This window comes from Accipiter gentilis, chromosome 20 (assembly GCF_929443795.1).
Source record: "Accipiter gentilis chromosome 20, bAccGen1.1, whole genome shotgun sequence".
Taxonomy (NCBI): Eukaryota; Metazoa; Chordata; class Aves; order Accipitriformes; family Accipitridae; genus Astur; species Astur gentilis.
Genome location: NC_064899.1, coordinates 19,111,836 through 19,138,637, shown reverse-complemented (window position 1 = coordinate 19,138,637; position 26,802 = coordinate 19,111,836). Strand labels below are relative to the sequence as shown.

The window sequence follows — 26,802 nt, the reverse complement described above, 5'->3', positions numbered from 1 at the left end:
TCTAGTCAATATTTTTGCACATAAAATATTTTGCAAAATCCAAAATTTGCACATCTCTCATTTCTTTCTTCTCTTTAGGGCACTGTTGCCTGGCCTGAGTTAATAGCTAAAAAGTTCTAAGATTTCCTTTATTTATATAGAAATGGCAAGACTCTCTTCTCTAAAGTTTTCAGGTGCTACATCTTTCATCTTTGCTTGCCACTGGGTTTCCTCTATATTATGAGGTCACTTTACAATTACTGAATCTCCTTTTTTTCCTTTCTTACTAAATTTACTACTTCTTGTTTTTCTTTTTACTTCAGTCTTAGCTTTTTAAGTTTGCCAACATTGTCCTGGGGAAGAGAAAAAAAGAACTTGTTTGTTTTGTGTAGAAAGCACTAGCAGTCAGGAGTGAAGACGTGTTATAGGGAACTTGTCTTAGACCTGTAGGGCATCTGCCAGTTTGGTAGCCTCAGAAGACTTTCCATGGAAAGGAAATGCTTAGTGGTTTTTCCCTTTTCCACATCCCTGTGATGTGAAAGGATGATGTGGAATGCTTGACTTCTGCTCTTACAGTTAGAGCTCGTAAAATATTTCACAACTTAACTACATTACATTTTTCTCAAACTAAATGGATATTCTATAGAAATTCAATTGCACTTATCATCCTAAACTTTCTACTTATCACACTGACACTGCACAGGTGTTGGGATTTTTTTTTCTTTCTCTCTGAGTTGTATGGAATACAGACCTTGAGCTTGAATGTAAATGCAGTAGTTTCACAGTTTCTTAATCTTTTTGTGTTTTCTTTCCAGAAAGAGATCTTCTGGGCTTGTTTCTTGCTTCTCTTAAGTAGTTTCTGTGTTCTGTGCATTTTTACAACCATGTCTTCAATTTCATACTACTTTTTTCCCTTTTGGAAGGTGTGGCAAGACCCTCTGGTTTAAAACCTGTGCTGTTCCTTTGATTTCATCTGTCTGTTTACACATGCCAAGAAGAAGTAGTTCTTTTCACTGCATACAGGAAGATGCGGCACTGATTTTTGCAATTTCCGATGGCAATTAGTCCACACTAGTGAGTTTGGATCCCAGACTGATCCTTGCAGTCAGCTTGCTTTTGCTTAATGCTGTCTTTAGGCATGTGAGGTGTATGAGCTGCTGTTAACTATGGCATTCTTGATAAAATATGACCTTCCTCATCCCCTATTTAACTGCTGCACAATTAAAAAAAATTCTTGTGTTCCGTATTTTATAGTGTTGTTGTCAAACCCACCAGAAACAAAACACAAAGTCTTCTAAAATAACCTATATTTTATAGGGAAGAGCACTACTGATTTTCACACAATCACAAGGTCGACTTGAAAAATATATGTGGTCTTTTTTATTATCACTGACGAATTAATTATTTTTCCATTCAAGAGCAAACGGTTCCTTTAAATGCTGTGAATTCATGCTCTTCTCCCAAGAATTCTGTGCAGAAAGCCAGCTCATTTGATACTTGGAGGTGAAGCAGATTTCAGGTGGATGATCAGACGCCCCTTGGGACCATGTGGTGACGATCACCGCGTAATTGCAAAACAGGCGTGCTCCCATTTGGCCAGGGGTATGGACTAGCCTGAAGCCCACAGAACCTGACAAACGAGGCCTAGGCACAAGGGTTTGACTACTGGGAGAAGTCCTGGTTTTGTGTCCGTGCCGAAAGAAGGCAATAACCCCACTGTGGGCCCAGCTGTAGCAGTGCTCTGGCTAGTACAGGTTAGTCCGGCTCGGGGCAGACAACGAACTATCTTGGCGTACCTGAGGCTGCCCTCAGCTTCCCCTGCTGTGTGAGGGCTCTGCTGGTTTCCACACCGGCCCCGCACTCCTTTCCCAGCGTGGGCCAGGCCTGCGTGGCGTGTGGTCCTCGCTTCCCACTCACCCGAGCTGTGCCCGACGGGCAAGCGTGGCCGCCATGCCTGCGGCCATGGGTGCCCCGACTGCGGGTGCCCCAACTGGGGGTGCCCGCGCTCTCCCCTGCTCCTCCGTGATGCTCCACCACTGCCATTTCCTCTCAGGCTCCCAGCCGCCACCAAGAGACACCTCTCCCTCTCCCTCTCCCTCTCTCCATTTTCACACTCCACCCACTTTTTGCTTTCTTTCTCCATCTCTGCCACCGTCTCTCTCTCGTTCTGGACTTGTCTTTATTTGGCACTCCCGGAAGCTGCCGGGCATTTCTCTCCCTGCCTGCCCGGGCAGCTGATGTGACTGACTGACACCAGCTCCCGCTGAGGAGGAGGAGGAGGAGGAGAAGGAAGAGAAGGAGGAGGAGGAGGAGGGAGAGCAGCGGCGAGGCGAGGCGAGGGAGGGGGGAGCGAGTGACCGGCCACGGATTTTCATTGCAGAGAGGAGGGGAAAAAAAAAGGCTACGCGGGCCATCAAACCAGGTAATTCAAGAGCAGGCAGCGGCGGCAGGGGCGGGATGCGGGGAGCGGCCCGACCCCCCCCCCACCCCCCCCCCTCTGCTTCCCCGGCCCCGGGCAGGCTGGGGCGGGCCCGGCGCGGCGCGGCCGGGGCCGTGGGTGCGCTCCCGCCGGCGGTGGGGCGGAGGGGCCCGGCCGCCGCCGCGGCGGCAGCAGCGGACATCTTGTGGAGGGGGCTAGCGATGAGGGGACGTCTTCGGGTTCGGGCCGGGGGGGGGGGGGGGGGGGGCGGGGCGGCGGCGTAATTCGTTGAGCGGGCAGCGCCCCGGGAGTTATCTGGGTCAGGGCCCCGCCGGGCGCGGCCACGCTGACGGCCCGGGCTGCGGTCTGCCCCTCCACTCGCCTCCCGTCACCTGCGCCGGGATGCCCACGGAGAGCCTCCCCCTTCCCACCCCCCTCCCCGGGCGATAAGGGCAAAGAGCCGCGGGGCGGGGGAAGTCATCGGAGCGGGGAAAAACCCCGGCAAAATACCACCGCAGATGAGGGATCCTCTCTGGGGCTGAACCCGGACCTCCTCCGCCGAGGCCGTGGTCAGCGCCGGCCGTGAATGACTCCCGGGGGGTGCTTTCGGCTGTGCCCCAGCCCCCCACCCCGGATCCCGGCAGCCCGGCTCTGCGACGGGTTATTAAAAATGCCCTCCGCTTGTTTACGCAGACCTGACTCTGTCAAGCGATGCCAGCCTTGAACTCTCTTAATCAGCGTAAGATGATCTAATTTCGAGGGAGGCGGCTGTAGTGCTAGTGGGTAGCTGGGCTCCGAGTCCTTGGTTCCCCCCGCGCTTGGAGCCAGAGGTATGCGTGTGGTGGAGGTGACCGAGTAGCCTACAGGTTTAGCCCGGACTAAAGGGTCGAACAGCATCCGAGGGTGAGAGTTCTGAAGACAGAATACATACCTTTACATAAAAATAGATAAGGGATTCTGCAAATACAAGACGGCGTTCAGAGGGGGCAGGAGGAAGGCAGAAATGAAGAACTGTGAAGCTGAGATGCTGCTTTTTGTAGTAACTTGACATCTGAAAGGAGCACTCCCCCAGAGACGCAGCCAGCACAAAGCTGAGGAGAACTTGTCATGACCCCACCTAAAAATGTGAAATCTGTCCTTTGCTGCGGGCATTGCTGTAGTTCTGTATCTTAGCATTACAGGATCAACAGTGAGGATTTTTAGCAAGTAAAATTCAGATTTCATAACGCGTAGGGGCAGTCTTAAAAAACAAAGACCATCTGGGGAAGAAAGCTTTCTTTAGATGCATTACCTAAATGTGGTTGTTTTCCACTGATGGAAAACATTTTCAGAAAAAAACCTACACAGAGGCCGGTCTATTCGGAAATAGTTGGAAGGAGTCTGTTTAGCAGGGCCGTAGGGTAGGATCAATATTGCAAATTTTTATTAATTAATTTCTAAGGCAGGCAAAAGTGGCAATGGTTCACGGACTACCACGTTTCATTGTTCTGCAAAACTAGTCAGGAAGCTAGTCCTACTTCAGAAATGTAACTTTTAAAAATTATTTAGAATAGCAAAGTGGTAGATAGATTGAGTTGAAACTCAATAGAGTACTCTGAAAGCTGGCCTTTTAAGACATTACCGCAAGTTGGATATCCTAATTTTATTCAAATTTTATCCTAGCATTTCCTTTTAATTATTTATTATGCAAATGGTAATAAACTTTTTTCTGATTCTATATGTTTTCAACACAAAGATTTCATAACACTGTTTGATTCTGTTTTGAGCAAGTTTGCACAAGAACAAAGGCAACCCACCTCCTGGAGCAAAGCCAGGCACATACAACAACATGACCCTTTTCAGTCTTGGGCATAACAAAAATGCTCGTCTTCAGAATACTCTTACAATTCATTTGAGTCTTCCCCCTCAAATGAATGCTGCTGAGATGTGGAAGATGGACAAGCACAGCTCCGAATGTAATGAATAAAATATGTTTTCTCAATTAAATAAAAATGAAGAGGATGTGCATTATTTACTATTACAGTAGAACCAACCTATGACATGTTTTCATTATTCTTTGTCAGCTATGGCACTCACTTCAGTGACGAAAAGTGCTTCTTGATACACCATAAGGAGCAAGGATACTAAGATTACATGTATTAGCCTCCCACCCCATGATTAGGTTTTCTAATCCCAGTATATAAAATTTTATTAACCATGTAAAATATTCCCCCAGGACTAAAATTCATGGGAATCTGAATTAGCACTGTACCAGCTACTAGGAAGACAGTTAACTCTACCCCAGCTGAAACCAGGACAACAGGTATTGGAAAAGGAGTAGAGTGCAGCAAGGAGGGCTGGAAACCAGATGGTTTGTATTCAGCTCCCAGCCTTGACATTGACTTGCAGCAATACCTGGAGCAAATCAGATGATCTTTCCATGCTTCAGTCTGTGGCCTGTCAGCGACAATAATGTTGCAAGTGGTTTGAACTCTAGAGAGAAAAATGGTGAACTGCCAAATATGTTAAAGGAATATTCTTTATGATTCTGCAACCATAAAGAGTTTTAACAACATGTACAACAGCAGCAAACTCAATAGTTGCAGTTGCTGCCTACTAGAACATCTGACTACATGACAGAACATTCTTTACTTATGCTTATTGGGGCAAAAACAAAGAAACAGCTATGATAAATCAGGTGTAAATTATTGCAGTTATTCAGACAGCTGTTTTAGTATGAACTGGTTAAAAGATTTTGCTTGATAAAGCACTCCTAATGTATATAAATAATTTTAGTTCCTTTCTCTAAAATGTTAAGTGCATCTTTTGCAACAGGGGGAGCAATTCAAAACTTGTCATTTTCCTGAGGTACAGAGTCAGGTCCAGTTGCTCACATATTTTTGAAAAATGAGTAATTTTGGCAGATATGGTTTACTGACTCTGCAAATAAGAAGTGCTTTGAACCCTAAAGGCTCAACTGTTCAGAATGTCACCACTAGAACTATACCAGAATATCAACACCTTTACTAAGCAGTGTACATTCAGATGACAAAAGCACAAATAAGCACAGCTGCATCTATGGCAGAGGTTCTGCTGATTCAGCCAGTTCAGCAAGGGTATGGGTTTTGGGGTTTCTTAAACCTCTGTGATAGTTGTCACCACGTTAGCAAGACTTTATGGCATAGACATGGTCTTAGTCCGTACACATACTGGCTACTATTGTCTTCATTTCACCTGTGTAGATAAGGTATTCTGACTGTGTCAAATTGCAGGGACTTTTTGTTACTAAAAAATGTCCCATTGAGACTACTGTCCTGAGTATATGCTAATAGAAATTGCTCTGACCCACAATTTTTCAGAGAGTAGCAAGCTAAAGAAATTGTTTGTAAAATCCAAAATACCAGGAGTAGTATGCTGGAATCAAAGGCTTAATGCTTTTGTAGCATATATTAAAAAAACAGGTAAATGCTCAAGTACATAACTGAATAGTGTCATATTTTTCCAAGAAGACATGCTCAGATCCTATGCATTAACATTATGTTTTATATTAGTTTAAATACTTAATTAATTGCTTTTTGGAAGGAATGTAAAGAGTTATTTACATTTCCATGTGTAATCCGTCATCGTTTAGGAGGAAGAAACAGAAGAATAATTCACCTAACAGCTCTGGGTCCTCTAAAGCAACCATTGTAGAAAAGGCTAACTTTACAAGCATGTAAGATGGGTCCAGTTTGATCTTTCTCGGTTTCATGATACCTTGCACTGAAACAGAGGAGGATTAAACAGCCAAATATCTCAGATCTTGTAAGTGAGCAAGGTTGCATGGATTATCATTAAAACCCAGGACCTCCAAGTAGTAACCAGGTTATAGTAGGAAATAGAAAGGTCTTTTCTAGTAGCAGGTGGCCCATTTCATCCTGAATCAGAAGCAAAGGCACAACCCATTGCAATGCTAGCAGTATTGCAGAATCAGTGGGCTGAATTTTAGAATGTGAGATGGGCCAAGGCATTGAGTTTTTGTGAGTACTCAAACAGCAGAAAGTTTGCTTCAGCCCTCCTGGCTGCTGCCATGCTGCAGGCTGAGTGAGGCAGCCACAATGAGCCTGAGACCATCAGATGCAGAATGCCAAGATCATAATTGCAGCAGGATGTTCTGGTAAGAGCAAAAATGCTAGCTAACTTGGCTGAAATAAAGCCCAACTATTCAGGCTTTGGCATAATATGGATATGCATGAGAAGTAGGATGTGGAAGTGTTGTGAAAGGCCACCCTCAACAGCAAACAAAACCATTACTAACCTTGGTACGGAATAACTCTAGTCTCATCTTTTCTGCAGAATTTCATAGTTTGTGTTTTTAGAGCTTGCAACACTGTTTAGTTTTAACTTTCCCCCTTTGCTTTTCTCCTTTCACATCCCAGAAGTATTGAAACAGTCCATAAGGGTTTGTACTTTGTGGAGTTTACCCTTTCAGACAGTGCAAATTAAATTTGGTTGGAACCATAGCATAAAGAATCTTACTGTTCAGTTATTATGAACTGAACTGAGCACTTTAATAAAATCAATGCCTGCATGCAGTATTTTCTCAGTTCAGCAAGGCAGCCTGCTTACATACAGTAATTGGACTTGTGACAGGTAATTAAATGGCTTGTAAGGCCTTTCGGATGCTTGATTACATGAAAAGCACCACACTAATACATAGTAAATGAGGTGGCTAAGAACATTGTGTTTCTGTTGATTGGAGAGATACTAAAACTCTTACACTTCATTGGAGGGGGAGAAGAAAATAAAACCAAGACAAAAGACTATGAGCAGTGGTGACATGAAAAGGGAGCATAAAAAGAATTGGAGAATGTACTTAGAAACTGGGTTGCCTTGGTTATTTTAAGTTAATCATGCTTACATAGGCTGTCAAGTCTTGACTGCTTCAGTATATCATTAAATAGCAAACTTGTTCTTTGTGATCACAAAATTGATAAGACAGTCAAAATTACTCAGCAAGGGATAGGAGCTCTTCACAGAACTTACATATAATTAGAAAGTGAACTGATATTCCAGGAGATACTAAGTACATACATGAACACATGACATATTTTAAAGAATTCATATTAAATTGTCAGAGGTCTAACCACAGCCCATGCTATTATTACATTGACTTGTAGACACACAGCTTGACGTGTGCAGTTGCTCACCCATAATTATGGGACTAAACTGGGATGTGATAAGAAATGTGAAATGCGTCAACAGTCTTAGGGGTACTTGTCAAAATAGAGATTGTTTTACAAAGTAGTTTTGTAATATGTTTTAAACAGTGGGATACAAAATTGCCTCCATTCCTTTCCTGCATGTTTTTGTAGACAGCAGCCCGATCACTGGGAGAGGGAGAGAATCAGAGGAAGAGACAGAATGCAATCAGAAAAGTATGTTTTATGGTACCAACAGTACAAAGCCAGACGAAGGAAAAAACTTTGGTTAAATGGAGGACGTGCAACATGAACCTGCTTTTTCCTCTTCTTCACAAAAGTCTTTTTTGTTTATAAAGAATAACCCTTTAAAAACACAGAAGGTATACCAAAGAGAAGTCCACAGACTAGATAATTTGGGTAGCACACTCTTATGCACAGCAACAGAGGACTCATTTGTAACATATCAAAATGGCACATCCACCCACAAAAAGCAGAAGTCATACAGACATTTTTGTCTTTTTGCTATTCCAGGTCACTTGTCTTTTTTGACACACACACACACACACACACACACACAAAGTTTTCAAAATTCTAATACTGTTAGACATAAAAGACTGTATCTTTTACTAGGATAAAAAAAGATGGTTTTTCTCTATACTTAAAAGAGCATTGCTTCCAAAGGAGCTTGTAGCAGATCTAGGAGCAAAACAAGAAAAAAGGTCACCAAAGGCTCTGATTTGAACCCTGAATCATTCTCCTCACATGGGGCTTTACAAAGAGGTCTTCTGGTTTAATCCAACTTGACATCAGTTTGACAAGCCTCTCTCTGTTTACATTCCTCCCATACAGCTAATGGGAAACAAAGCACAAACCATACAAGGAAATGTTTCTGTCTGTCTACCAACACACACTTTCTTCTTACCAATACTCCCTTGCTTTACATTCTCCACCCAAAATCTTACAGTAGTAACCCAAATAGCTTCAGTGGCTCCTTGTTAGCCACTCAGCCAGTACCAGTCTGCTGCTGAGCTCTGCCTGGGAATGAGCAACCCCTGAGGCCCCAAGCCAGTGGGTTTTCATTGTCTGGAGCAGAATGGGGTGCAGCAGGAATTTGGGTCTGATGCCAAAGGTAGCAAAAAGACTGCTGCTCAACACAGCTTGGAGTTGGTACATATGTTTGACTGGTGGTGTAGGAAAGGTAGCCATTTCAGGCTCAAGCTGACTGTTTTTTTTTCAGAAATGAAGTGCCATAAGGTGCTTTTGTAATTTGAGGGAATGTTCAGGAATGCATATGCATTTCCCCTCCCTTGATCTATATTGATATATATTGTACAGAAGAACTCTTAGAGGACAGTACTTTGGATCTATAAAATGTTCATGACTGGCTCTCTGATTGTACCAGCTGGCAGTCTAGGTTTTTGTTTGTTTTTTTTTTTGTTTTTTTTTTTCACATCTCGGTAGCAATTTATTAAAAGACTATGAGAGAAAGCACTTGTGCAGGCTGCTATACTTACAATAAGATTGTGATTTTCCAAGCAGTGTAGGGATCTTAGATACAATTAAAATGCCGCATTGCTGCCTGTATTCTGTTATAGGCAACTGCACTTTTTTTGGCATAGAATGGAAAACCAAATATAACCTGTAGCATCTCAGATGATGAGCATGAGTGAGACCTGGCTTAATTTTTCAGAGGCAAAGTGGATTTGGAAGGACTGGTACTTAGGGAAAAAGAAGAAATAATTGAGCAAGTTGCATCTTTTTCTTCTAAATTAAAGGAGTGAGTGCTAGGAAGTAAAACAAACCATGGAGCTTTATACTATCTCTTGCTGATGTTTGTCAGAATAATATCATGCTTTACAGGATGGCACCATTCCTGTGTTCAAACCTGCCATTTTTACGTACCTGATAAGTCATCATATGTTTATTTTTTTCCCTTATGCTACTATACTGCTTTTCCCTGTGGGCTCGTTACAGCTTGTTTCTTCTTGAGGTAGAACAGTATGGTCCCCCTGTCATAAGTCACATACAATGATAACAGAAATAGTACCTGTGTATTTTGGCTTCGAGTTTGACTGCTATTTGGGATGAGTATGTCAGGGAATTTTAGTCTACAGACAAGTTTTTTTCCCTTGATAATAGATAAATGGTGCTTTGAGACAGCTGTCAAATTGGAGAGAAAAGGAGTGATATTCTCCCAAGGCCTGTCTATAAAAAGAGATCTTATTTTTGGTCTTCAGCACAGCATGTTTTACCTGGTTTTGGCTTCACTTCTTTTGGGGAAGAAATGACAGATGGTAGTATTACCACATGCTTTTAACACTCCCCCCAAAAGATATCACTAACTGTAAAAAGGGCAGATCTGTGGATCCTCCCTCTTATCTTTTTGTGCACAAGAGACAGTTAATGATGTCAACATTTAAATGATTGTCAGTAGATGTGGGTTAACACCTTTCCTGGCTCCTACTTGACCTTATTTTCCATGAAGGACAGTGTACTTCTCCACCAAGAGAGCAAATGGATACAGGATTACATGGGAGTTAAAGCACTGTTGTTTTTAACTCCTTATAGGTGGTCAGCATCAACTCCAGGAAAAGATACATGATCAATCCCAATAATCCATTTCAAGATAAAAGCTTTAATTAAAACGCTAGTAGAGATGAGATAGAGAATCTATTTTGACATAAAAATGTGCTTTATGGGAGTGGAAGCATCCCACAGATGTATTTACATCCTCTTTACTTTTTGTTTGGCACCATAAGTAGACCGGTCTTGTTATTTATTTATAATATAAGCTCTGATACTATATCACAGAGACAGTATCTTCACAGAGTCAAGCTGTACCTTTTGTGTTCTGACCCCTTTTGAGCTGTGGCTTCACAGCATCAGTTTGACCACACAGAGTGCAGTGTGGAATGAAAGTAATTAGATGAACAGCTGAATATAGGCCAAGAAAATGCTGAAGGTTGTCATAATATGAGCCAAATATGTGAATCCCTAAATATAGGCAAAGATGTCAATGTTTAGGTTGAGAACGGATGAAGAGAGTTGTCATCCTAGTGCTCAGTGGAGTCTTCACTTCAGAACAGTAACATTAATTCTAGTCTTGTTTGTAAGATAGATACCTAGTCAATTGATGGTAAAACAAAGTGTAAATGTAAGGTTATTATATGTACAACTGATTTGCTCTTGTAGTGTTATATACAGTAATGGCAAAAGTATACTTGCACTTTATTCATACATGACAGGGATACCTGTGTGTATATTTATGTGCATGAATATATATAAATACACCATGTAGTCATGAATATGTAAGTATACATAAAGAGGTAGGTTCGGTGTAAACATAATGATTAAGTTCTTAAGTGTAACATTCATTATAAAAACAATGAAAACCTGGCATCCCTAATTTTATGGCAAAAATGGTTCCTACTTCTGTCTAAGAAGACTATAGCAATATATTATTCTGTGATTGTTTTGCTGGTGGTAGCTGCTTTTGGAAGAACAACATTGTAGTTCTCCAGCTAATGGCAACAGTATAAAGCTGCGAAGAATATAGTGAGCAAAAGACTATGTTGCAGTTGGAAAGTGTTGCATAAAAATGTCCATAGGGTTATTGAGTTGGGTTACTCCCTTGAGCATCTGACACTGTAATCCATATTCTTAGCATCTTACAGAGGGCAGAACATTACAAGTCTGATCCACCTCTGTTCATTTGTTAGATTCCTCAGACCTCTGAGTGTGTGCAGTCAAAGACATTGGGTTTGTAGTCAAACAATTGGGTCCTTCCAGAGGCAAAATCAGGCTGAAGAGGCAAAAAAGCAACAGGTCTTCCAAAGGCATTTGTACATGTCATCAAGGAAAATTTCAAGGCAGATGAAGAAAAAACCTACCAGACTGTATCTTCAAATAAAGACAAACAGGAACTATACTGGAAATACTCTTTAAAATACTGATGAAATGAGTTGACTGTTAGTATACTATGTTAGACCAGTCTGACTTTAGACTGATTTAAAACATAACTTTAAAAACAGACACCATTTTAGGCTTTTATATAGCAGGGTAAAATGTGAAAAGACTATGTCCATAATTTTTTTTGAGGATTAACAAATCCTCAAAGATTTTGTTTTAAGAAAAGGTTTAATATTGTCACAGAAGTTTGCACATTTCAGAAGCTCTACTGATACCTTCATCTCATTCTTGCCAAGATACTTCTAACCTTACAAAAAATTCAAGTGTTTTTTTAAAAAAATTAATTGATTTTTCAAACAGAATAGTGTGCATTTTCAGTATAAGCAAAGAGACCCCCTCTGAATTTTGACAGTGTTTATATGCACATTGTCTAATGTCATCCTCTTTTGGGGGTTTGCTTTTTTATTTAATATAAATAGGAAAAAATCCATAAACTCCAGACAAAACTTTCTCATGAGAATGGTTCTCCTGGGGGTTTCTCACTGTGAAATCTTCTGCTTCACTTTTAGGTCAAACACAAACCTCATTACATTTATAGGGTGAAGTCTGAAGGCCCCACCTTGTTTGACTGGCAGCATGACTCAGCACAAGAGCTCTGCATGTGTTCCCACAATCCTAATAGCTAATCTTCTGTCACATTTAAATTTTAAAAATAAAAATACTATGATTATTTTTATTCATAAGAGTTATTAATACTAACTTGTAAATCAACCCCCTTCTTTTCACATTACTTTACTTTTTAATTATATCAGTTAGGCATTCTCTCCTGGATATTGGGACACTGAAGCAGCATTGTTTGTTTTGATTGCTAGTGTTGTATAGTATTGCACAGTTTATTGTAATCTACTATTATGCTTTGGTATCTCTAAAATACTAGCACTTTTAGCAGGCTGTTCATTAGGAATTAATACATTTACGCATATATTCCAGGTATGCCTAACCATGCTAGTCTACAAGCCATACAGCAATCAATGTCTTGTTGGCAGAGCACCACTGGGTAGAGACCCCAGAGAGCTGCTGACTACCTGCTTCCCCCAGCTGGGGATCCGAGTTCCTCCATTGCCTCCACTTCTGCGCACCCCAGTGCTGGGCAGGGGATGGAGCCTAGTGTGGGAGCTGAGCTGGAACTGTTTACAGGGATCATGTTAATCAAGAGCCGTAGTTCACCCCCCCACTTACTGTATGTCACTTAGCAGAATGAAACACAACCTTAAGTGAGGAACATGTACATTAAACTTGTTATATTAAGTGATAGGGGATTTAAACATAGCTTTGTCTGCTTATATAACCGTTTCTCAGTCTGAGGTGTATATAGCACTGTGTTCCCTGAGACATTGGCCAGTATTCAAAAATGTCAATGCCCACACTTCCTCACATGTAAGAAAGCAGATAATCACATTGTGGGGAAGGTAATGTGTGAGTTGTTAAAAATTTAACCTGATTTCTATTTCATTTTAAATCAAAAGCACTGTAGCAGTACTGCACAAGCAGGCCCCTGGATTTTTTTTCTTTCCAAAGGTTAATTAGTGCTTGATTTAAAAAACTTGGGAAACACTGATTCACATCAGGTACTTTCGTAAGAAAAAAATTAAGTGATGGGAAATCATATCAGGAGTATAAACAGAAGACCTTCTTGGCTTTTTGTGTAGTCTTCAATAAAGTGGCTGAGTCTTACTACAAAGCATAAAAGACCGAGGCAAATTTCAGAATGTACCTTTTCAATAATCAGGAGATATACATTTAAAGTCTGGCTTTCAGTCAAGTATTAATTGGGCCTGTATTTTTGCCTCTGTAAATGGCTGATGCAAATCATTGTAGGCCTAAGTTTTTACCAATGACATTTATAATTATTTCAGTCATCTCAATATCTGATTAGGAGCACACACATATATTTGTCATACATTGTCCACATATAGACTGTCCAAAGCTATGCTAGCAGTGGTTTGAATCTGCTGTTTACAATGAAAACCCAGGCCTGAGTATGGACCATATTCCCTGTTGACAAAGCAGCAAGTTACCGTATGTCAGCTGCTTCACTGCAACTGCTTATATGCCAGAAAGACAGTACTTAAAAAATACGAGTTTTACCATAAAAGCTGATAAAAGATAAAGCCACAAGATGAACAGAACTGTAACATGAAGTAAAGCATAGGCTTTACTCAGAGGGGTCTAACACTGTTTCTATCCTTAATGATTTTTTCAGAATGGCAGAGACTCATGGTTTGATGGAGAGACTGGAGAAAGCAGTGACTCGACTTGAATCATTATTTTCAGATTCACACAGATCTGGTGGAATGGAGTGTGATGCCATCAATGGAGTCAATGGAAGTAAGTCTATTTTTTTGAAGTACCATCTCTCTGTTATTAAAAAATCGCAAGTAGCACACGTGTTTCTCTTCTAAGAGGGAGTGCAGTCCCTCCCCTTATGAATTCTGTATCAAAAGAAATTATTTTAAAAAATGAATAAAAAATGAATTTAGAAACATCATGTGACAAGCTTAGTCATATGCATAATTCTAAATTAATATAGCCTAGAAAATTCAAGATTTGACTAGTCTCTTAAGTATACTGTTCATATTTCAAGCTTTATCACTCTCTTCATTTTAGTATTTATATTGTTGTAGGTAACTGACCAGATTAAAATGTCTGCTTCAGCCCAATTAGCAGAAGACATTAGACATCCCCAAAATTTACAGCTTAAATATTCCTGAAGAAGTCACCAATATAAATATTAGTTTATTTGCTAGCTCTCCGAGTTTCACAGTGTGGACCTACTTCATTTAATTGTTTAATATCCTTAATCAAATATGAGTTTGTTATAAGCATTTGCTCACTAAGGGCTGCCACACATACATAGCTTTATGTTGCTGTGTCCTGAGCTCTTGCTTCTCAAGCGGATCTGCAAAGCACTACATTGGAGAATACTCCCAAAAAGTCTATCTTCATTTATTGATATCGTATCACCAAATCATCTTTTTCACTCCTTAATTTTGTTGTTGTTCCTGAAATTTACAGGGTAAATAAGCATATAAATGTGGCAGTTCTAATGTTGATTGAATAGAGGTGCCCTTTCCTTTATCCAGAGCTTGTTTTTTCACCCGGAACCCCAACATACATCCCCTTATTAGCTTCATGTCCTTTGCCTTCTGTATTCCTTGGCCCTTTCCTGCATTCTCCAGAGAAGAGCACATCCCAGCCTGGACTCAGTTGCTGTGCAGAAGCTGCAGAACAAGCAGAAAGCTGCAGGCAGCTTTCTTACTGACAGAGAAGCAAGTCAGTGTATGTATGTCAGCTGCTTTATCGTCCCTGTATGCCAGCCCTTACCCAACCACACATGCGAGGGACCTTCCCCACAGTCATGTGTGCCATGGGCCTACACACTGGCAGATGCTTGGAGCAGCTGACTGAAAGCAGCGTGTTTCTCTGGCAGGAAGGGACCATCTTGCAGCAGGCTTCCTTAGCAGATGAGTTAGCCAGTCACAGTAAGCTTCAGTCATAAAATGCTTATGGTCCAGAGAAAACCTAAACAGGTAGTAAACCATAGCAAAGTCATGGAGAAACGCGATCCGTGTACGAACTGACAAATCAATCAATCACTACTAGGAAATCTACATTTTTAGAAAATACAGGCTTCAATCCTATAATGAATCCATTTAGGTGGATCTCTATATTAATCCAGAGCTCAGTATTGCAGAACCAGGGCTGCTTTCAGAACAGGAGATGAACTCACCATGTGAGGTACTTACATTGAAATTGCTATATCCTTGCCTAACCTAACAGCTCAGTCAGGTGAAAAGATTCAAGCCCCAGGGAAGCAGAGCCTTAAAACCCAAGCAGTTCCCTAGAAGAAACGAACTAACAAACCTTGTTGGAGTGAGATTATAAAACACACCCACTAGGAGACAGCAGTTAAGAAGCTGAGATGAGCAGCACCATAGGGCACTTGTCAGCCTGCACCACATCTCCAGGCGGAGCTGTCTCGCACGGGGATTCAGGAATTAGCTTTTGCTGATGCAGGTAGGAAAGAATGTACAGGTTCTTCAGTTTGGGCAACTGATACACATATAGTGCCACAAACATCACTCTGTATGCCTGTGTTACTGTGCTTCTGCAGAGGTTCACATAACCTCCACAGCAACTGCAGAGTAGACAGTCTTACAGAACAGGTCTCTTTTTCTTTTTTCTCCTTCAAAACTGACACTCAGCGAGAGTGTGACCTTTTTTAAGTCTCTAGTGGAAATAAAGATACATTGCCTTCTTCTACCATGACCCCCTACCCTAAAAGACCATTCCATAATTAGAATTATTACAAAATATAACCTTGACTTTTCAATTAATACTTTTTGAGAAACAACAAAATAATGAGGATGGGAGAACTGCACCTTTACTGTTTTCCTAAATGGCATTACAATGGCAGGATTGCAAACAAATCATTCAATTGCTCTGCATGGCCCATAGCAAATTCTAGTAAATGCTCCTGGGAGTTAGCTGTATTGAATAGTAAAAAATAGCATAGTTGCTTTCTAGTTTTGCATAGGACAATTGCCATTTGGTAAACTGCTATTTAAAACTCTGCTCTAAAGTAAAAGGTTACAATGATTCTCTTGGAGACATACAGAGATTTTGACAAAGAACATAAATGGGCTTTGGAAAGCATCTCCACAACTAAAACCTTTTGTACACTAGGTCATTTGAAGGGTTTACACACAAACACTTAATATGGAAGAAAGCCCAGAAATTCCTCAGAATTAAAGGTGAGTGACATCAAGAGAACAAAAGGAGCCTTGAAATCCCGCCTAGCTGACTAACTACTTTTTTTTTTTTCACACAGGCCATTGCAAATTCCAATTGCCAGAGCCTTTCTTTTTTTCTGTCAAGGAGCCAGATGAGTCTTGTGGAATAAAGAGGGCTTTCAAGATTATGAATTTGGACACAATTGTCATATAGTGCCAAAAGGTTAAAGCAAAGTCTCTGGGGAAAGCCTGGTACCTCTTCAGAGCAATCTTCAGGCTTCATTAATGAGGGACAGAGGCTGGGAAGAATTTTAACCTTGGTCTCTCAGATCCTACGGATGCCATAAATTCACACATCCATTGCTCATGCTGGACCTGGCAAAGGTTCTGAGGCATAGACGAGACATGAGGATATGTCAGGGAGTAAAGGGAGGGCTGGAAAGCATCCAAGGAAAGATTACTTTTGCTGTCTTAAAAGGTACCACATAAAGCCATTTAGATGCCAGGTGCATAAGAAACTGAGTCTCATCTGCATTTTCTGATTGTCCACTTTATCAGGAAACTGACCTGTACACCATACAGAAAATAGCATTTTTATTCCTCTGTTAGAATGTATACCATATATATAGTCAATGGGATGTGTCATCTAGAAGACTCATTTGAGCTTTCTTTATCCAGTGACAGTTTTGCAAGGTCAGACAACAAAATAAGGAGATTACAAAGCCACATCTCACTGCATAAATCCACTGTAAACCCACTCTAAAGACTCTTTCTTACTGGAAATTGAATTGCTTGCTACTAAAAGTCACCAAACAATACAAAGATCTTCAGGAACGGGTGGGTGATATAAAAGTAGTTGTTGAGTACTGCGCAGATTCTTTTTAGGGGATAATACTTGTTTTATGTACAACAGTAGAATTTTGTTAAGACACTCATGCTTATCAGGCCACTAGGCCTTTGAAGGTCTGAGAAATGTTTATTTTAGCAACTGTTATTTTAAGACAAAAGAGGCTTCCCATTACATTATACAGAGTAAATTCTCTTCGTGTTCCTAGCCAAGTTCTACCAAGAGGAGGGTTGGTTTTTTTTCTAGCTAGGAAAAAATCATTATACATCCTTTTTCACTGACTTCACAAATCAATGATTATGGCAGAAATTAAGCTACAGTGATTTCCCGTTTCTGTGGTATTTCTCCTCCATCTGCTACAAGGGAATGTCCTATGCATTATGTACTTTATGAACCCATTATAATGGAATGGTCTTCTTCTATAGGCATAGCACCATATGTTGAAGCCTTTGATAGGCTGCTGAATGGAAGTGTTGCTGAGTTTCTCAGGTACAGCAAGATTCTTGAAGGTGACGTGAAGACACATGTGAGTATTTACTCAAATTTTCTCTCCATGATATAAGCGTACAAGTCTTGGAATCTGTGTGATCATCCTTGATGCTGAGCAGAGGAGAATCTTAATAGCAGTACTCTGAATTATTAGTTCTTGTAGTAGTAATAACCTGGTATAACACACTGAGGACAGTTGGTTCAGGAAGGGAAAAAAGCTGTATGGATTCATAAGAAGAGAGTGCTCCCCTTCTGAAGGCTATAGTATGCAAGATACATAAATATTCTCAGTCACAAGCAATTTGAATTGTCCTGTTGGCTGCTAAGCCTTTTGCAGGGCAGGAACACAATTAAGAACATGAGTCAACAAATGAGTAGCAACCAATAGGTGGGTCTGAGCAGTGATAACTTCTTGTGGTTGTCTTCTATGCACATGTATCATCATTCCAATTAATGTAGAAATTTTGTTCTTTTCATTGCTTGTTTTTGTTACTCTTTCATTTGGAACAACATAGCAAACTAAAAAAAAATTAGTTTGTCAGGCATTTAAATGACCCTTTTTTAACACATATGTCACAGCAAGGAAGTACTACCATGCTATCATTTTCATGATTAAATTACTTTGTAACCTTATAATATCTTGTGATCAGAGCTCGTTTGTTTCATTTTATTTTTTAAGTCTGTCTTCTCTAAAACTGGTGGTGACAGAATGACAAAGGATGGCCTTATCTTACCAACATCTTAGCAATATAGATTTTGCAAAAAAACCCACACACAAAAGAGCCAGAGTCAGTTTAAGCTGGATCTGAAGGAGCGTGAAGCTTTTGACTTTTTCTAATAGATCCATGCCATCCGGCCTTTCTCCATGTGTACATTTCCCAATTCATTGCAGCTGCTGCTCTACATAACAAACATTGTAGCCAGAAAAACATGCAGTCCTACAAGCTACTGAGACTTATGCTGCAAGGCCAGCATAAATATTTTGCAAGACAACCAAAGTAACCAGCCTACTCCCCAGTAAGAGCTCTAGGATTATTTTGTGAACTGTGTTTTCTCTGTGGTGTTATATGTTCTTCTTGGTAGGATAGAGTTTCTGACCTAGTTAGGCCTAGAAAACTGGAGGGAGTAAGGAGATCAGGCAATTATAGAGGACCTTTGTGTTTCTAAGGAAGTGCTGCACTTCCTTTTTATTTGAAAAAGCTTTTTCACCTTAATAGTTCTACTATAAGCTACAATATATGTACTTCATTCTTAAAATAAATTAGGTAAAAATTAATAAGCTGGGAGGTGGGGTGGGAATTACCTACCTAACTGAGCTCCCTGGAAAGGATTGCTTCTAGCTTTGGTCATTACATTCATTAGACACCATTATTTTGCAGTTGATTTCTCAACAGTCTAGATCTGAGTGATACAGAAATAGCCTTAGTACCAACACTAAGCAGGGGAAAAAATGGCATTTAACATTCTAAATGACTGAAAACTTTTTAATATACACTATCTGTAAATGTTTATATCAGTAAGTGTATTAATTTATGCATTTGTCACTATTTGATACTCATAATTGAGTCCATATAAAATATTATTAATAATTTATCTGCCAAGTCTTTGGATAGTCTCTAGCGTATTGTTGATGATAGTGTAATGCAAACTGTGATAAGGAGTATTTTTTAGGACTATGAAATTAGACATAAACAACTTTCCCTTACATAAAGAAACCACTGATTCTGATTGCAGGCTACTAAATATTCTGAAATTTTTGATTCTGAATTTACAACATGAAGCAGACAGTGGTTGCCTTATGCTCATGCTTATCACTGAAACAACATCTGTGCTTTACCTTAACAAGTGGAACAAGGAGTATTTTTCTTCTGGGTGTCTTATAGACCATGTGTCCTCAGCATTATACTTGCAGCTGCTGTCTCTTTCACATAATGAGCTGAAGGGAAGGTTGTATTTTATTTCAAAAAACACCTGTTGCCTAGAAAAACCTCACATACCTGACTGACCAGAATGGTAATATGAGAGAAAGAGGGACTTCATATTATGCTAAAGAAATGAGGGATTTAACATGATGTGTTTCATGCTGATTGCTGTAAGGATTCTGTGGTTTGTGTTTCTGGTGAAAGGAAGAATACAGCCATAACTAATATCTGTTAAGGAGCCCCATTCCTTTTTTTTTTCAGCATGCTGTACTCTAATATTAGTCTATTGAAAGAGAACAAAATAATAAAGAGAACTAATAGCTAGTTCCTGGCTCTGTTAAACACAGCAGCATGGTGGATTTTACAAAGATTAGTTTATCAAAGAAGAGTTCTGCTTAGACTCAATCTTGAGAGCAGTGTATTTCTCATTCAAATAACAGTACATGCAGTGGTGAATCTCTGAGGTCAACTGCATTAAAGAAGCTAACCACTTCTTAAAAGACAGAGAGAATGACTAGGGTTTTTACTTTGTCTATTTAAAACAAATTATCCTAAACAGCTAAGATGAGATCCTTTTCCTGTCCTGTCACTGTGGAATAAAAATCTGGTGATCATATGGTTATTTCTAAGATATACAAAGTTCCCTACAGGCACCCATTTTATGAAACCACTTTCTGCTGTCCATGTCATAACTATGGAGCATGTGAAGTCAGTGAAAGAGTGAGTATGGCCAGGACTGCTGCCAACCAGCTGTCTTTGGCCTGACATACCAGCGTCTTGGAGGCTGTCACCAACTATTGCAGGTTATAACAGCCCTGAAGCTGACTCAGTGGGTCTACAGCGTAGGCAGTTCTTTTATGCACAGCCAATAGGATAGCACTAGCTGATTGCTGGATCACAGAGACATGAGTCCCATCACTTTGCCCAGATGCATCCACTGCTACAGAAAATGCGCTGAGGATGACAAAGACTTGCCTGTGGAAGACACGGTCTACCTTCAGATTGTGTCCCAGTGAGGCAGCTAGTCAAGCAGGTTTGATGTGCTCTTTGCCCTGTCAAAGCAAAGCAAAGCAAGATTTTAGAAGGCCAAGAAGCTGTTTTTTGTGATGTGTTTATTATGAGCTTCTTCACATTGTTTTTGTTTATGTGATACCTCAAGGGGTGGAATACTTTGGCTTGAGTTTGAGTAATGTACCAGATGAGACACAGTGATAAGAAGAGAATGTACTAGTTCTACAAGAGGACAGATAACTTAAAATTTCCATATTTTAGTATTTTATGTGGTACAGAGCAGAGCAGAATTACAGCCTTCCTGTCAAACTAATACTTGCCTTTTTTTTTAATTGTTTATTTGTAAAAATCTTTTCAACTCCCAAGCCCACCAGTTGAAAGAACAGATTGTCTGAGTGATTCAGTTATGTTCCCTCTTCTCTCATCCAAGCTATTTAGCTTGGAAAAGAAAACTATAGAAATATGGATGCCTTTTCCCTCCTCTCTTCCATCAACTTCCAGCTGCTGAAATGCAGAGCTCAGACAGACAACCAACTACATTGTGGGTGTGGAGCATTCAGAAACAAAAAGGCTGTTGGTTAGCTTGCTACTTATTGGGAGAAAGTTTAAATACATTACATGTATGACTACTTGAACAAGATGGCACAAAGCAGCAATTCACAGCACATTATCCAATCTGCAGGGGTTCTCTGTGTGCATGCACTGATTTGTTATCATCATCATGAGCAGGGGGAGCAATGTTCACCCCACAAACGTTGTTTGCATGCACATACCCACAGAGTTTCTTTTCCTTATCTTACATGAAAGCAATGGCATTCTCCTCTCCTCCTTCCAGGCATAGTGCCTGTAAATACAGACGGACAACTGAAAGCAGGAGTTATCTTTTATGAAGTATATATGCACTTTGCAAAGTGCAGCTCCAGTTTGGCCTATCTGTGAAGTTAAAAAATCCTACCTTCTTCATTTTTTCCAAAGAGTAGCTATTACACATGAAATAGCTGTATCTTGCCTTTTCTTGTGACAGATGTTGAAGAATTAGTCAATGGCTTTTGTAGTCCTGAACTTTGAACAGGATGTGCTGCTGTCTGTGATACACCAAAAACCACTTTTGCACTTTATCTTACCTAATCTAAACACAGACTATCAAACCCATTATTTGACTGATTCCTCATTAACAAGGCAATTTGCTTACAGGGCAACAGAATGCACAAGTGTACTCTCGTGTTCATCTTTTGTGCCCAGAGGCTGTGCAGTTTTAGGCATTGTGTTGAAAGTTCAATTAGAGCTCAGAGAGGAGGATGATGTCAACATGCCCAAAGAGAAGCTTGTTGTCAGGCTGCCTTTCTGTGGTAGGTATTTTCTGCTACATGAAACAAACAGCAAACCAAGTAGCTACCACAGGACTGGGAAAAACAGAGTACATAAAAAAAGAATAAAAAGAGAAACATTTTTTATAGCATACAAAATGCACTCAGCTGAAAGAAGGAGACTAAGTGTAGAAAACAGTACTGCTATCCACCAAAAGTGAAAAAAACCCAAATAACCATCAAGCAAAAAAGCAACCTTGGAAATCTGTCATTATTAAAGTTGATTTTACAATGCTAATTAAGCTATATTTCTCACCCGATATGTGTACTACAAGATACTTCATAACATAAGCAATAAAGAACGTTTGCTTTAATATGACAAGATGGAAATGCAATATACACAATGTCGCCAAGAAGCTAATCCAGAAAAAGTATCATTTTTAGGAGCTTTACAACTTTTGATTGCTGTGTTCCAAAGGATGACTTCACTTGTGGCCTAAGGATTGGATCTGCCTTTCAAAACAAGCAGGATTTATTGGGTCAGGTGCAGCGGTGTGCAGACGTGGTTGTACCTGTCTGGCTGTAAGACACTTGGTTGGGAATAAAGATGGCTCCTGAGCATGAAGAACCTGTCCATTGTGAGTCTAGACCAACATCTCCTGAAAGAATGGGAGTTTTTCCATTAATTTTGATGGGAGCTGGATCAGGCTGTTAGTTTCTTGACTGACATTGCAGTAAATACCACTTGCTTTTCTTCTTATTTAAAAAGGCAAGGAAGGGACAAATGTCAAATAGACTCTATTGAAAAATACATGCCATGGTGGCCAATACTGGGCATTTAGTTGTGTATTGGGGGCATGAGAAACATGGACCTGTAAATTTGGGGGGGGGGCGGTGGTAGGAATATATGAGAATGTTCCATATGGCATTCCCACAGTCAGAAACATAAGAAATCAGAAACACAGTCAAGGCTGTCAACAGTTCTTCACAACCTGTTTTCATGGGGCTCCTTTGCATATGGAGTAGTTTCTGAATAAATCCCTGAGTAGCTATGTTGATTTCAAAGAAGTTGTGCAGTTGATCAGGGACCATTTTCGGGCTAAGGGTCTAAAACTGTTGGCCCCTAAAAGCAGGGATTATATCTGTATGTGGTTACTCAGTACAATGGGATTTTCTTATCTGCAAAGGATGCCAGGAAAAAGGTAGAATGATTTCAGTGGGAAACCTTATGTGCAATGGGAAACCAAAGAAACTTCCATCATGTTTGCCCAAGAAAGTGTTAAAAGATAACTTGCTTATATGAAAAAAATTCTGATCATGAAGGGCTCTTTAATCGACCAGATAAATTCAGAATAATATCCTGAACTGAGTATCAGTGTTCAGACTAGATTTAAGGTCTGGTTTACCAATTAATTTAATTAATGATTGGAGCAATTAATCAAGGCATACATTATATTTTCAGCCATTTGAAGTCTAAATCAGAACTGATCATATGCTCTAGCTCATGTTAATTTTGCTATCCTCTAAAAATTTTTCATTGAAGCCCTGTAAGAGCAAATTTGAGTCTACTGACAGGAAACTTGTTTTTCTTGGTGGTTTTCCAGAAGTGGTGTATAGCCCTAGAGGCATAAGTATTCCACAGGTTGAAAACCATTGCATCAGCTTAACCAAAAATCATAAAGTGATAAAATTACATGGCTAAATTAGCTAGCTAAATGATGGGTAGCATTAGTGTGTGGACCAGCTGCACTCACAGCTACAAATACAGTGTGTGAGTGTCTCGATAAGCCTGTTGCAAAGTCATGGTGCAGGACACTTGCCAGTGTAAAGTAGGGAGAAACTTATTAGGGAGGATTGGAGACATGGAATTGGCACAGATTCAAGGTCCATGAGGAAGCCTTGATAAGGTAATCGGACTTTTACTTTTCTCTCTGATTGAAAGCAGCCCAGGATTGGGCGGGCATAGGTGGCAGTCAACTCAGGCACTCAACCTCAGAACAGTGAGGTCTGTGGTTCTCACAACAGTAATTTCCAGTGAACCATGGGCAAATTAAACTATCTTGATCCATCAGGAAAATCAAGACAGAGGACCAGAGAGACAGTATCCTTGCTTTTGTCATTGGCATGAACCTCTTGTGACCGAAAACTCTTTACTGGCATCAGTGCTCATGGTTCTTATTTCTCTTGTGAAGAACTATGATTTTTCAAGTTGAAGTAGTAACATTATTTAAGCCCATTTATTTCAAGCTGAGACATATACAACAATACAATTTTTTTTTTTTTTTTTTACAGTTTTTTCTGGTTTGGGACTCACATCTCCCATGCTTGATTGATGTCATTTGTTGCTACAGGCTATAAGCAAGTCTTTTATTAATTTTCAGTCTCATTCTTTCTGAAAAGCACGTGCACACTCTTTTCACTCATCCTGCCTTCCCATCCCGGGTCTGCTTTTATTTTGCTAGTTGGTGGTTGCAACTGTTTTGAGTGTATAGAAATGCTGGGCTTGGAAACTGAGAAGGCTGTTCATTGTAGTCAGCAAAAAACCAAACAATGAGCTCAGAATCTGGCTCTTCAGTCAGTTTCTAGTAAAAAGGAGTTCAGTGAATAATGAGAATTAAGCCACAAGGGAAACCAGTGCATGGTTTGAATGTTGTTTTAAATAAGCTGGGAGTGCTGTCAGGAGTGATGAGGGTAGAATGTGGCCACACACGTGTATTGCCTCTTTTTATCCAGTATGAACTGCATGATCGGTATGGCCAGATTTCTGAACGTTGAAGAGTCCATTAGGATAGATTAAACCATGTCGCTGTCACTGCTAACTCCTGTTCGTCTACTGACAGCCATAAATTGAACTATATATTTCCATAATTAATCTGAACTGCAAAGCAGTTTAATTTTTGCTATTTTGTTTCATAAGTTTAATTGTATGTTTTATTCTAAATCCCAGAGCTATAATAAAAAGATTCGTTTAGGGTCTTGAAGTAGATCTTTGAGGCCACCTTAGATCAGATCTGCTTTTCAGTCACATCACTGTGCATGTAGATAAATACCTTGCCTTTCAGAGAGGCTGAGGCCCCCTCTCCAAGTAAATGTAGGCTTTTGGTATTTAGCATATCTGAAAAGGAAAGCATGGTTCAGGTGGGAAGGAACCTTAAATACCATTATAGATGTGTCAGCTTTAAGCTTTGAACTTCCTTTCGTGTTAACACATTTTGCTCAGGGCCTGGGATTCTTCCAGGGTGATAAAAGTGGAAGTGAAGTCACAAGGAGACAGATTCTGGCACTTTTAGCATTTGAGTTGCTTTCAGGGAGCTCAGGGGTACTACTTGCAGAATGAGGTGGGCAATGTCACCAGTTGTCCTCAAGTGTGTGAGAGACAGAACACGCACAAAGCCATTTCAATAGAAGTACCTATTTATCTAAGCTCTCTTTCTAAAGACAGTGCAATTTCTTAGAAATCAAAGGTTCTGTGGTCTTTTTATCAGGGAATTTGGTATTTGTCAGACACAGAAAGTGAAGCAATCAGCTCCTCAGTAGGGTGCCCAGTGAGCACTGCCAAAAGAATATTTATGAATTGATACCTCAACAAGTGCTGTAACCTTTTTAATTTACACCTTTAATTTTAACCTTCAGAGATAAGCATCTGAAGTTCCTAGAACTTGTATTCGTTAAATCAGGGACACGTGAATGACATCCTAAACCTGTGAAATCATAAAGCTTTTTCTGAAATCTCCTCAGCATGGATTTGGACCTTCACTGAGAAGAGCTTCTCAGAGAATAGCTGGGGATAGAGAGTGGGACTGCTTAGCAGCAGACCTCAGGGGAAAAACAGCCCATCAGAGAAATAACCGGAGTGCCTGCAGCCAGTGCAGGCAAAAGTATGTTTGTACAGATGACAATGAGACCTGCAGGTCCCTGAGATCTCTGTGGTTGTCTGATGTGCTGGTTTACAGCATCTGTTCCATGTAGGAAATGTAGGTTTGCCTCTCCTCAGGGAAATTAGATCTCTCCACAAATAATTCCTCGACACAGGCAACTGCACCCTCCAAAGAATTCCAAACTCAGACATCCATGGGGAAAAAAAGGAACCTGAATTTAAAAAATGGTTAATCTTGACAATTGCCAAAGTTTGGACTTCATCTATTCAGTACATTGTATGTGGTTCCTATTTATTTAAGGAACTAACGCACACTTTCAGAGATATACAATGTAGCTCCAAGAAATAGTAGAAGCTAGAAGCTTTGGAAGTCTGTGAAACTTTAATGTACCACAGTTTCTGTTTCTTAATGAAATTCTGAAGTGGGCTGGTTTTCCCCATCTCTCTTTGAGAAACCTGCTCGCTTTTGCAGGCTAGTCAGGATGAAGAGCTATAAGAGCTCTCAGGAAGATTGTGGCTAACTTCCATAAATGCCTGTGCAGGTTGGGGTGGTTTCTATCTACTCTCCCTAATACTGATTCCAAAAAAATTACAACTTTGTTATAGCCTAACCTTTGGCATGTGATACAACGGATATTCCCGTAATGTCATTAGTTAAATTAATCCCCCCTGGAAAACTGCATACTTTTCTGAGTTGTCATTCTTTTACAGTGTTAGCCTTTCACCTCAGGAGTCCTGGGGACAAATTGGAGGCAGGTCAAAACCAACCTATGATCACTATTTGCTGTTACTCATACTCTACAGCTCATAAAATATATTATGACTATGGCAGTCTTTGGTTATTAGAAGCTCCAACCAACAGCGGTGCCCTAGTATAGATTTTAGTCATGTACCCTCTGCACTGTAAAGAAGACATTTGTTCTCATTATATTTTTATGTTTGTTCTTAAAATGTTTGGCTGGTTTTATCAGCTGTTTGTGTCTATGATTATCACTAATTACATATCATAAAGGCAGAACATGACAGCACAAATTCCGCTCAGCTGACAGCCAATTTTGGGAATGTCCAGTCTATAGATAAGCACCAG

At 40.2% G+C, this 26,802-nt stretch overlaps 1 protein-coding gene across 1 annotated transcript in view; it reads left to right on the top strand.

Annotated features, from left to right (window-relative positions):
• Positions 1 to 1,985: 1,985 nt before the first annotated feature.
• CAP2 (cyclase associated actin cytoskeleton regulatory protein 2) overlaps positions 1,986 to 26,802 on the top strand; it is a 70,077-nt gene continuing 45,260 nt past the window's right edge. Inside the window, exons 1-3 of the mRNA XM_049824089.1 lie at positions 1,986 to 2,401; positions 13,733 to 13,857; positions 17,535 to 17,635. Of these exons, the coding sequence (XP_049680046.1) occupies positions 13,734 to 13,857; positions 17,535 to 17,635 (225 nt within the window). The 5' untranslated portion in view covers positions 1,986 to 2,401; position 13,733. The remainder of the gene's footprint in view (positions 2,402 to 13,732; positions 13,858 to 17,534; positions 17,636 to 26,802) is intronic.